The 12,747-nt window shown below is 38.0% G+C and overlaps 1 protein-coding gene across 1 annotated transcript in view; it reads left to right on the top strand.

Moving 5' to 3' along the window:
• The window catches only part of LOC149833116 (uncharacterized), a 36,479-nt gene extending 24,598 nt beyond the window's left edge, over positions 1–11,881 (top strand). The window contains exons 4-9 of the mRNA XM_090012722.1: positions 6,638–6,695; positions 6,772–6,864; positions 7,060–7,158; positions 9,602–9,693; positions 11,211–11,270; positions 11,364–11,881. Coding sequence (XP_089868848.1) covers positions 6,638–6,695; positions 6,772–6,864; positions 7,060–7,158; positions 9,602–9,693; positions 11,211–11,270; positions 11,364–11,633 — 672 coding nt within the window. The 3' untranslated portion in view covers positions 11,634–11,881. The remainder of the gene's footprint in view (positions 1–6,637; positions 6,696–6,771; positions 6,865–7,059; positions 7,159–9,601; positions 9,694–11,210; positions 11,271–11,363) is intronic.
• Positions 11,882–12,747: the final 866 nt, after the last annotated feature.

Below are 12,747 nucleotides of genomic sequence, written 5' to 3'. Positions count from 1 at the left end.
TGAAAGTAGTCATAAGGATATTTTGTACGTCCTGTGGAAGAACCTGTCCCTGAGGAGTACGGGCAAACTGATGAGTTGCCTTCTGCCCTGACCTACTATCTGGCCTCCCTGATTTGTTCCGGTTCTGAGGATTGTACCAGCAGTTTGCTTTAACATGTCCCCGTTTGTTGCATAGAAAACAAGTAGGAACACGTCCTCCTCGTGGTACACTCTTGAACCAATACCTCCTCCACCTGGTGTAGGCAGTAATCCTCCTTTGTTCATAGGTGTTCCATTGTGGCGAGGGGGAGTAAATGAAACTCCCGTTTGAATAGGCGTATGTGTCATCATCACAGGATGAGCATCCTCTGACGCGTGTTCCTGATTTAAACTGACCTCATATTGCAAAAGCTTAGATTGAAGATCATCAAAACATGGAAGGACTGAGACAACCTGAAATGCCGTGCAAAACATGCGATATTCAGGTCCAAGACTACCTAATACCTGTTGTACCATATCCTTATCTGATACAGGACTTCCAATGGCAGCTAACTGATTTGTAATCACTCTGACATCCCCCATGAACTCTGTAATGGATTTGTTTTCTTTTCGCATGGATTGGAATTTCCACTTGAGTTGCAAAGCCCGAGATTCGGAAACCTGAGAAAAAGAATGAGCTAGTCCATTCCATAACTCGACAGCGGATTGGTCATCAGAGATAGTTTGTAAAACACGATCAGAAAGTGTGGAGGTTATGCAAGCAACTAATGTCTGATCCCGTTGTACCCATATGTCATAAGCTGGATTGGTGCTTCGAAGTTGACTCACCTTCCCATCTTCACCTGTTATTTCCTGCATGATATGTGTAGGTGGGGCGGGTGATCGCCCATCTAGATGCCCATAAAGACCATGACTGCGAATAAAAGGCACAATTTGGCGTTTCCAAAGCAAATAGTTATCATGTGATAACTTGTGGGTCATGAGGTGAGTAAGAAAACTAGGGTTCAATTTGGAATCCATAGATTTTATGAAGAATGAGAGAACAAACTGTATTTAACAGTGTATTAAGAGAAGAAGAACAGCAATACTTTGTGCTGAAAATGATATCAGCAACACATTGCACAGAAATATAGTGACGTGTAGCCCAGAAAATAATCTTAGCACACACGTTATTCAAAAAAAAAACTTGCAATGCTGTGTAACGTGTGAACCAGGAATAGCAATGCTGTGTGCACAGAGAAATAGCAATGCTGTGTAACGTGTGAGCCAGAAAAAGAATTGGAAAAGAAAAGGAATCGAAATAGAAATAAGGATGCGCAAAACTGGGATGCGTGAAATCAGATTAGGAAAAGGAGAAACTGGAGAAATCTGATTAAGGAAAAGAAACAGAGAAATAGGGATACGTGAAACTGGGATGATGATGCGTGAAATCAGATTAAAAAGAAAACTGGAGAAATCTGATTTGAGAAGAAAAAAAAACAGAGAAAAGATCAGAAGATCAGAAATAGATTTAAGAAAAAGGGATAGAGAAAGCCTATGTCCTTTCACGCACTGGTCCTTATAGGCCTTCCAGATGATCGATTTTCACGCCTGTGCTTTGATACCATGTCAGAAATATCAGAAATATCAGCCTGCAGGTGTTAGATATGAGGTAAAGAAAGAGAAGAGAGAGAAGAGTAGTCGGCGGCAATAGGGTTTTCCCTTTTTCTTAACATTTATAAGTGGTACAGTACAGGGCATAACTTTACACAGGTAATAAGAACTAGTTACAAACATGCCACCGCTGTATCTCGAGGTGGATCGGGTCCGCTGTATCTCGAGGTGGATCGGGTCGGATCCATGATCCAAACTAACACGGAATACGAGTGAATGGTCATTAGGCAAGATCTAAACTTTGGTTCAACGGAATCATATTATACAAATCAACTAGGAGCTTTCGAAATTCTTATAGATTTTCTAAGGCTAGAATGATCTTTTTCTTGGTTTTGGGAGTATCTTTCTAGAGCACATGGTGGGTGACCTTCAGTACGTCGAGCATAGGTTTGTAAATTATCGTGAGATAGGTCTATATTGTCAAGACTTCTACTCACATTCTCATTTTCCTCGTGTATGTCTTGGTTCTCATGAATATTTTCACTCTTATCATTGACTAGGTCAAAGAGGAACGAATAATCACAACTCTCTTGGATATTATCTTTGGTAAACCCATTTTCTTTTTCAAGAAACGTAACATTTCTAGAAACATATAATTTGTTTCTTTCAATGTCATGACACTTATATCCTTTTTTGTTTTTGGCCATGCCAAAAACACACAAAGAATGGCTTTAGGGGAGAGTTTATCATTTTTGTTGGTAAGAACAAAACATTTGCTCCCTAAAACCCTCATCATTTTGTAATCGGGATACATTTTACAAAGTTTTTCAATAGGAGAAATGTTTTCAATATTTTTTGAAGGCATTCTATTTATCAAATAGACTGTCGTAAGAGCGGCTTCTGCCCAAAAATGTTTAGGAACATTTTTAGATACTAAAAGTGTTCAAGTGGTTTCAATAATGTGTTTATGCTTTCTTTTAGCAAGACCATTTTGTTGAGGGGTATATGGACACGACTTTTGATGTACAATCCCATTTAAGTCAAGATAATTTTTAAATTCTTTTGACAAAAATTCTCCCCCCCCCCCCCCCTCCCCCCAATCAGTTCTAAAAACTTGAATATTGGTCTTAAATTGATTTTGAATATAACTATGAAATTTTTTAAAACAATCAAATACTTTCGATTTGTGTTTTAAAAAGAATATCCAAGAGTGTCTACTGTAATCGTCCACAAACACAACATAATAAGAAACGCCTCCTTTGGATATGATTGGTGCGGGTCTCCGTACATCCGAATGTACTAGTTCAAATGAATTCTTAATTATAAGATGTCTTGTTCTTAAAGGTAAAGACTTTATTTTGCCAAGAATGCAATATTCACATACAAAATTTTCTCTTTTACAATTTGAAAGAAATGAAAATAATTGTAATTTGGTCACACTAGGATGTCCTAGTCTTTTGTGTCAAATTTCATCTTTCTTTTCCACAAAATTACAAAAAGGTTGTTTTGGTAATTCAAGATTGTCCATAACATAGAGGTCTCCTCTTTTATGGCTTTGCCCAATCGGCTTCCCATACTGGAGATCCTGTATTAGACAATCATTAGATGAGAAAACTATTTTGCAACATAGTCCGCAATTTGAGAAACCGATAGGAGGTTTAGATTTAATTTTGGGACTACTCTAATATTTGGTATGTGAAATATAGGAGGTTTTTGATAAACACCAAAACTTTTGATTATCAAAGAGGTGCCATCGGCAGTTGAGACACAAGAATCATTTGAGTTAAACTTGCATTCAGATAATATGGACTCATTAAGGGTCGTATGAAATGAAGCACCGGAATCTAAGATCCAAGAGGTCTTACCATGGTTGTCGCCTGTCGATATAGCCGCTCCCGAATAAGAAGATTGAGCTTTAAACATAGGTTGCAATGCCTCCATTAATTGAGCTAAGGAGAGCGAACCGATGCATTTGGAGTCGTTCACTTCACTCCTTTCAACCGAAGCCACTCTTTTGTCTTCCTTGTAATCATCCTTCTTTCTTTTGGGACCAAAAGGTTTGATGCATGGTTGTCAGTCGAGGAAGCGGGAGCGGGAAGCGAGGCACTTTCAAAAATTTAAGAAGCGAGAAGCGTGGGACGACTTAGAAGCAAATCGCGAACCGAAAGCGACCTAGGAAGCGAGGGGGAAGCGAAAAAAAAGAAAAAATAAAATGGAAAAAAGAGGGAAGCAAGGGGAAGCGCGCTTCCCATAGCTTCCCAATAAAAGGGGACGCTTCCCCACACGTTTTGGAAGCGCGATGTTTCGCACTTTTGAAACACGTATCGGGGAAGCATGCTTCCCCTACTGTAGGGGCGCTTTCGGTAACTCTGGTTTGATGTGTCCCGGTTCATAGCAATGGTAGAAAATAATTTTTTGACCTTTCTTTGGCTCATGATCACCCCCCTCTTTTCATAGTTGTTGTGGTTTTTACCATTCTCATTTCTTACAAAATGAGGTGGTTTGTAACTTCTCATATGATTTTCGGGCTTTGACATAGCAAGCACGGATTCTTCATCCTTAGAAGTGGATGGTCTTTTCAATCTATTCTCTTCCATAGTTAATTCTTCAAGTATCTCCACTATGGAAGAGACTCCTCCTCTATGAAGAAGAGCGGATTTATTTCCTTCAAATTTGGGCCTAAGCTCGTTTATAAATTGATAAAAATGCTCCGCTTTGATTTGATTTTCGCGAAGCTCAACATCTTGTGGGCAATGCCACTTTGGCTCAAGAAGAGTCAATTCATCCCAAATGAGAGAGAGTGCATTGTAGTACTCTATTATGCTGATCTATCCTTGAGTCATTGTCCTCACTTTGTTTGGACATTACATGTATGCGCAATATCCTTAAGACTATACATGTCTTTCAGATATTTTCATGCATCGTTAGCAAAGTCAAATTTCGCCAAACTAGAACATTTGTGAATGTTCACACTATTGATGAGTCATCCAATAATTTTGTAATGACCCATCCTCCATTCCTTCCATCTTTTCTCATATTCGGAAACGACTTTAGCCATTTTCTCTTCTTGAAGCGCAATTTCTTTTCCATTCTCCAACTTTGTAAGAATGAGTTTAGGCTCCTTGTCGGTGCCGTCAACCAATCCTCAAAGCCTTTTTTCTTATATTTTATGTTTTACTATGGATGCTCACATCACATAGTTGGTGTCATTTAAGTGTATGGGAATGGAGACAATCACTTCCCTCTCATTCTCCATTTACAACAAGTGGAAGTAAAAAACAAAACAAGATGAGGAAGAGAGAAAAAGAATGTGATACAAGGCCTTTTTTGAAGATGGTCCGCTTCCCGATGCAACAACCAGAATTTTGCCAAGTCTAAGATCTTTTTTTTTATCACGATCTTTCTTCTACCAATCGTCCTTTGGAACACCAAAGCTTGATACCATGTAATGAAATGGATAGAATCCAAAACACATGCAATAACACTCCTTCAATCAAGTGAAATGCTTGATTGAATCACCGAACCACCCACACAAGGGTCTTAACAAATGTTGTTATTGCATATAATCACTCATAAGAGTGTTAAAGAATACATGGCCACTAGTGGCCTATTTATACAATAATCACCACAAGGGCGGGCAGCCCAAAGTGGTTGTTGAGATGCTCAACAACGGCTAGAATTATAACCGTTGGGAGCAGTTTAGAGTGTAAGAAAGTATGTGGAAAGCTAACAAGAATGCTTAATGCATTCACACGGTCGAATGAATGGACAAACCCAAACCCATAATGGGAAATATAGAAATAGTCCACTAAGGGACAACACAAGAAGCCTTCAAAGAGGCAACACATAAAAAATATATGAACTTTATTGAATGAGGGCTTGAAAAACCATACCTTACATGGGGGGGAATGCCCCTCTATTTATACACAAAGGAGAGAGGGGGAGAGTGAGAAAAAGTGAGAGAGAAGACCTTGGGAGGCCCAAAGAGGACTCGTTGGGCCCCCAACAGTCACATTTGTGACCGTTGGGGGTCCAACGACTCCTTTGGTTGGGACCCCAATGCAATGCATTTTACAATAAATGAAAAATAAAAAAGGAAAAAGAAAATAGAAAATAAAATACATGTAAAAAGACTAAAATGCCCCTAATGAGCAGAATTACAAAAATACCCTTTATCGGGTATATATATATAATTACAATGCCTCAAAGTGTGCCAAGATGCATCACAGGTGCTTTAATAATCTCACTTCGTAGTAGACTCATATCTTCTTCCAATTAAGGGAGTGAATGTGGTACTCGAAATGTCTTGGTTAAAAGGGCACTTGGGAAAGTGTCATGGGACTTTGGCACTATGGAAATGGCATACAAAGAAGGGGATACATGGGTTACTTTGAAAGCATACAACTCTAAGGAGGTGGATGAAAAAGAAGTCCTCAAACTCTTCAAAATCACTCAATGCACCGCCCTATGCTTGGTTCAAAAATTAGACCAAGTAGAAGGAGAAGTTCAAGAACCTATACATCCAGAAATAGCGCTGGTATTAGAGGAATTCCAAGAGGTCTTTCAAGAGCCTAAGAGATTACCTCCTAAAAGATCGCAAGATCACCACATCGTTCTCTCCGACAATGCTAAACCCGTAAGTGTGCGACCTTATAGGTACGTCATCTTTGAAAAAGAAGTCATAGAAGAAATGATTAAAGAAATGATGGATAGTGGGATCATAAGGCCAGGCTCTAGTCCCTTCTCCTCGCCGGTTTTGTTGGTCAAGAAAAAAAATAACTCTTAGAGGTTTTGCATTGACTACCGAGCTCTAAACACAATAACAGTAGAGGACAAACATCCTATACCAGTTATTGCAGAGTTATTGGATGAGTTATATGGGGAAAAATATTTTACCAAGCTAGACTTAAGAATGGCTGATGAAGATGTATTCAAAACGGCTTTTCGAACTCATGATGGGCAATATGAGTTTCTTGTCATGCCTTTTGGTCTAACCAACGTGCCGGCAACATTTCAAAGAACCATGAATGATTACAAAGTTCTTAATTATACATTGTGATTGCAGAAATCAATCAATGAAGCTGCCACAGCATGGGGTCTCAAGTGCCTGCGGTATGAGATAAGTAAGTTCTTTGTAATTGTGCCACCTTCAGTTCTATGATGATTTATTGCTTTAACATTATCACAATATTTTTGTAGGGGATATATCTCCTCCTCCTGGAGTGAGGGCTGCTATGGAGATGCAAGCTGAAGCTGAAAGAAGGAAGCGTGCTCAAGTGCTTGAATCTGAAGGTTTTTCTTTCTGTTATTGTAATATCTAGCATAACGTCTGTGGTTCAAAAAAAAATTAATGTTTCAAGCAGATTCTGACAGTTTAGCATATAGTTTTCAACTTTTCATACGAATGCCATGCAAAAGGAATACATTACTGTAAGTCTCTTTCACACTGGTGTGCTTACATGACCATATGGATGCCAATTTGAACAGGAGAGAGGCAGGCTAATATCAACATAGCTGATGGGAAAAAGAATTCTGTTATTTTGGAATCTGAAGCTGCGATGATGGATCAGGTGAACAGAGCTAAAGGTAAGAAATATGTCTCGTTTTAATTGTCATGTGTATTTTATTTCTTTTTCTATTGTCATTATTTTACTTTGACCCAAAACAGTTGGTCATGAATGTCATAAGAATTGAATGCGTACTTCATAGCTCAAAGGTGCCATATAGGTAGATATTCTGCTAAAGAGGGGGAAGGTGTTAGCATCTATAATAAGGCATCTCGACAGTAGTAGTAGTAGTAGTAGTAGTAGTAGTAGTAGTAGTGTGTGTGTGTGTGTGTGTGTGTGTGTGTGTGTGTGTGTGCACGAAAGTCTGAGATGGAATCAGTCTGATACAAAAGTAAAAGAGAGTGAGTGATAATAGTTTGCTGTTATTTCAGAGATGCTGCAGAGAAGAGGAAGAAGTGAATAGAGGCTGGACAGTTTCCTGAATACTCGTTTCCCAATGTGGGATCATGTGGGTCTTCTATTTTATATCAATCATTAAGTGATGTTACAACATTACCCCCATGAATACAAAAAGGAAAACATAACTGATAGGGGTAATGAAGGAATCATAAAAGAATAATTAAGTACACAACTACACATGAGAATATACAAATCGACCCAGGCTTAAATATATTAGATCCGGATCTGATCCAGATCGAGACCCAATCAAGTCACAATAAGTGAGATAGAGAGAAGCTTATAATATTCAAAATGAGAGAAAATAAAAAAATAACGGTGTCCACTTTCGACACTGGCAAGCTATCAAGCATTGGAGATAATGATTTTAACTCTCATGTGCTGTAATTTTACTGTACTTTTTATATGCTGGTATTCAACTGTTATTATTTATTATTTATTATTTGTGTTTCCATTTTCCTTTTAAGCTTGTCCACCTGACTGGCCATTTGACATAGTGTGCTTGTGCGTTGCTGCAATTTATTGGAGTAACAAAATGATGTTTATGTGGATAACATCATGATATAAATTTAACAACTTATTCTTCACTTTTCAAGTTGTTATGCTTCACTAAGAACTAAGCCAATGCCCATCATTTATGTACTTAGAATTGCAAGAATATTTTCAAAAGGAAAAAGTGTGTCGTTGGTGCTATTCTTATGCTGTTTGTGTTCCTGTTTTTGACTCCATAAAGTGAGCTTCTTGAGTTTATCTATAGCATTTCTGAATTTGTCACTTTGTGCTAGTTGTGAAGACTTATAGCTTTTTCATTGATTAAGGTTTCTGAAATATATTAGTTAAAAGAGGTCGGGGTAGGCCTAGGAAGACATGGATGGAGGTGATAGGAAAGGATATGAATGCTTTGAACCTCACCGAGGACATGGCATTGGATAGAAATGATTGGAGGAGAAGGATTCATGTGGAAGACCCAGAATGATTTTCTTTTTTGGTTCATATCGCCGACCCCAATTGTTTTGGGATGAAGGCGTAGTTGTTGTTGTTGTTGTTGTTGATTAAGGTTTCACATTACTATTCTAGAATCTATTTAGGTGAATTCATTTACATTCCCTTTTCATGTGGAAGAGGTTCAAAACTATCAAGATGCCACTATCACCCGGTGTTATGTCCTCACTGTAATTTATGTGAGCTTAATGTTAGTCCATTGTTATGTGAAAGTTTTGAAGGCTCAAACCATCATGTGACCATAACTAATATTCTTCCTTTATATAGTTGATTGAACAAATATTTCGTACCTGTTCAATACTTTCATCATTTTGAACCACGAATCTTTTTTCATTTTAAACTGGGATGTACTAAACTGTTTCATCTTTCTTCATCGATAGAAAAACTGTTTCATCTTTTTCTAGCTTTTATAAAAGTTTGGAATATTGTATTCTACCTACCTAGATCAATAATCAGTTTGGCTTAATATTCATCAACACCCTTGGGTGAGGCCATCTTTTGTCTAATTGTATTGCAGCATGTAGACATAGGTCCTCAGGATCCTGCCTGTATGAAATATCTTTCCTGAGGCTTTTAATTGTTTAGAACTTATGAATACATGTTATTTTTAGGAACAAGATTCTACTTGCGAATATATGCTAATTTTTGTTGTTCTTTTGTTGAATTTATAGCTTCCTAAGCTTCGGCATCCCTAAAGCTTAATTTCATGGGTTGTGACTTCACCATTCTCCATTCAGTGGCCATAAACTTCGCATAGTTTGTAATCCGTCTACCACAAGTAAAATTGTCTGTGTTCTGCTCAATATATTCTATCCTAGTTTTACATTTTTTTTAATATTAAAGAGCAATAAATGACGAAGATAAAATGTAGTTAAAAAAAACTCCACTATTTATTGCTATTGTTTTTATTCTCAAAAAAAGAAAAGTTCAAAATGATATTCTATCTTCTCTCTGTCCAATAGCATGTGATTTCTTGGCCTTTTTTATTTTTATCCTTTAGGAATGATTATGGGAAAAGTTGATTTCTGTGCATCATATGTGATCCACATTTTTATATATTTTAGGAGAAGCTGAAGCCATTCTTGCTAGAGCTCAAGCAACTGCAAAAGGAATTTCATTGTTGTCAAACTCAATAAAAGCAAATGGAGGTGTAGAGGTAGTGTTTTGTCTTTAAAGTATGGTATTTTTTACTGCTTAAATAGTTAAAACAGATTGTGAGAGGTCCTTCTATCTTGGTTCTTTTTGTTTTTTTTATTTGTTTTTTCTTGAGCGACTTTGTTCTTATGAAGTCAACTTTTTTATCTCTCAAATGTTCTTTTTGTTCTTCAGAGTGCTTCCTTTATTTGATTGGTAGAAATATTCACGATACAGGAACATGGCTATATTATGGAGGACAACTGCAGTCATTGCTTTGATGATCCTTGGTTGGGGCTGTCATTGCCACTGCTGTTATTCTTTTATGGCTTGGTGACATGCATTTAGCTGCTAATTCTGTCTTGAAAGGAAAACAAAACACAAGGATGTTATCAAAATTAAAAATCAGATAACTTATATTAGGGTATCTCACCTCTTAAATGATCAATTGTAAGATTACGAGCCATCAACTTTAAATCTCTGGACTGCCTTTCATGTCAATCCACAACTGAACTGTGACTATGATCGACTACCTAGGACTTTGAATAGCTTTCTTAAAAAATATCATGTCACATGCTTATGTAAGTTGTGTGCATGGATAGATAACTAGCTCAAGCAAATATGTGCCTGTAAATTCCAAAAAGTTGTCCAATTTCCACACAATGAAAACATGACTGCTAGGTGCTCTAGAGATTGGCATAGACTGTAACTATGGAAGAAAGTGCACCGATCATGGTAGTCTTAGGTCATAACTGCTTATTTGGAGATGAAAATTTCCACTAATACAAGATAATGAACTGAAAAAAAGTCAACACATATTAGGAACGTCATCTTTATATAGTATTCAAATGTCATGAGATCCCTAGAAAAAAAGTTACCCTCAGTCAATCCAACAGTAAATTCAGTGTGCCTGTTCTGTTCGTACCATTTGCTATTTGACACTACAGATGTAGTGGTCTTATTATAACATTAGATTGTGGTTAGGTAAGCAAATGGACAATCATTGTCAGGCGAGGATGAAGCCAAAAAATCCTTGTGGTCATATGAGCTGCAGTTTTACCTGATTAGTTGTTCATGGTAACTGGTAAGCTTCTCAGATCCCAACTGAAAACTGATGAATCGGGATCACAATATTCTTTAGATATTCACATTTCTAGTTTGTTTGCGTTGTTGATGACATGCTTTGATTTCATCCTTCTCCATATATATATATATATATATATATATGTGTGTGTGTGTGTGTGTGTGTGTGTGTGTGTTGTTGGCTTATATTTTTGAATAAATATTAGATCTTTAGCATGTTCTTGATCGGGGTTTTTTTTCTTTTTTCTGTTGAAATAATCGGATGCAATGTGCCTATCACACTTGGTTCCTGGAATATCTGATAACTGAAATTGTATTTGTGAAACTTTTGAAATTCGCTTCCATTAAAGGGAGCTGGATTGCAAATGAGCTTCATGTAGATAGATATTCGGCGCGTTTGGGTTTCTTTAAACTGGGGTGGTTTAAAGATTTTGAATGTAAGTTCCTTGTGTGCAGGCAGCTAGCTTGAGGATCGCAGAGCAGTATATACATGCATTCGGCAAAATCGCCAAAGAGGTAGCTAATAGTGGAGGATTAAATGACATGCTACCATCTTTTTCTCTCCCGAGTTTTAGATGCCATTTCTGAGTTTCTGTTGCTTCCTTGTAGGGTACAACTCTATTGCTTCCTAGTACTGCTGCAAATCCTGCTAGCATGATGTCTCAGGCTTTGACGATATACAAAAGTCTGATCGGGAACGGTCTTAGTTACACCAATCAGAGTGCTCTCCCTGATTCAACTGATGAGAGCAAAGTGGCTGGGTCCTCTAAACAAGCTGGTGATGAGAGTCTTGCATCTGATTCAACCATTTCATCCTTTAATTCCTCCCCTGATGATGCAGTCTTTACACTACAAAGCCGCAAGAAAGATATTAATTGATGGTAGCCGTTCCTTTGAATGAGTTGAGCCAGTCATTTTGTCGGATCGCATTTAGTGAAGTGACATTTTTTTTTTAAATATCGGGAATTCCTGATTTTTCTTTTTCCTTCTGTTGGCCCAGTTGAGATCTGCACTGTAACAAATGGAGGTTTCTGTATTCCATCACAAGTACTGGATGGTGATGTCCAGATGCACACATGGAAACTTCAAAAAAAAATTATCATAAAAAAAGTTGGACACGAGTGACCTATGCTTGGTAAACTCGGTCAAAGGAACTCGTGCTCGGAGGTCTCCGAGGCTCTGTTTGATTGCCTTGGATCTCTGATCAAGGTGATCTGAGAGATGACATCGAGAGAGAGAGAGAGAGAGATTCACATATATTTGACCCAGGAATGCAAGGAAAGTTGAGGATCTCATACCAACGGGGCCTCAGCTTGTCTGGTCGGATCACCTAGTGCACCTCCCCTTGTGTTGGGACGTTGCAGGTTCAAAACCCAATGGTATAGTTGTCTAACTGGTAGGGGTCACCTTGTATTGTGACGTTGCAGGTTCAAAACCCAATGGTATAGTTGTATAACTGGTAGGGGTCTGCCTAACCCTAGCTTACAACAAACAACAACAACAACTACGCCTTCATCCCAAAACAATTGGGGTCAGCGATATGAACCAAAAAAAAAATTCATTTCGGGTCTTCCACATGAATCCTTTTCCTCCAATCATTTCTATCCAATGCCATGTCCTCGGTGAGGTTCAAAGCATTCATATCCTTTCCTATCATCTCCATCCAAGTCTTCCTAGGCCTACCCCGACCTCTTTTAACTAACATATTTTCCCATTTCTCCAGCCTTCTAACTGGAGCATCACTAGGCCTTCGCCGAATATGTCCAAACCACCATAAACGATTCTCTCGCATCTTATTTTCAATGGGTGCAACACCTACCTTCTTACGTATCTCCTCGTTCTGAATCTTATCTTTTATTGTATTTTCACACATCCATCTAAGCATCCGCATCTCAGCTACACTCATTTTTTGAATATGATATCTTTTGGCAGCCCAACATTCCGTACCATATAGTAAAGCAGGTCTAATAGTCGTCCTATAAATCTTTCCCTT

This window comes from Nuphar pumila, chromosome 7, assembly GCF_984573655.1.
Source record: "Nuphar pumila chromosome 7, dmNupPumi1.hap1.1, whole genome shotgun sequence".
In the NCBI taxonomy this organism is placed as follows: Eukaryota; Viridiplantae; Streptophyta; class Magnoliopsida; order Nymphaeales; family Nymphaeaceae; genus Nuphar; species Nuphar pumila.
Note: the sequence above shows the minus strand (reverse complement) of the source record. Positions and strands in the feature narration are given on the sequence as shown.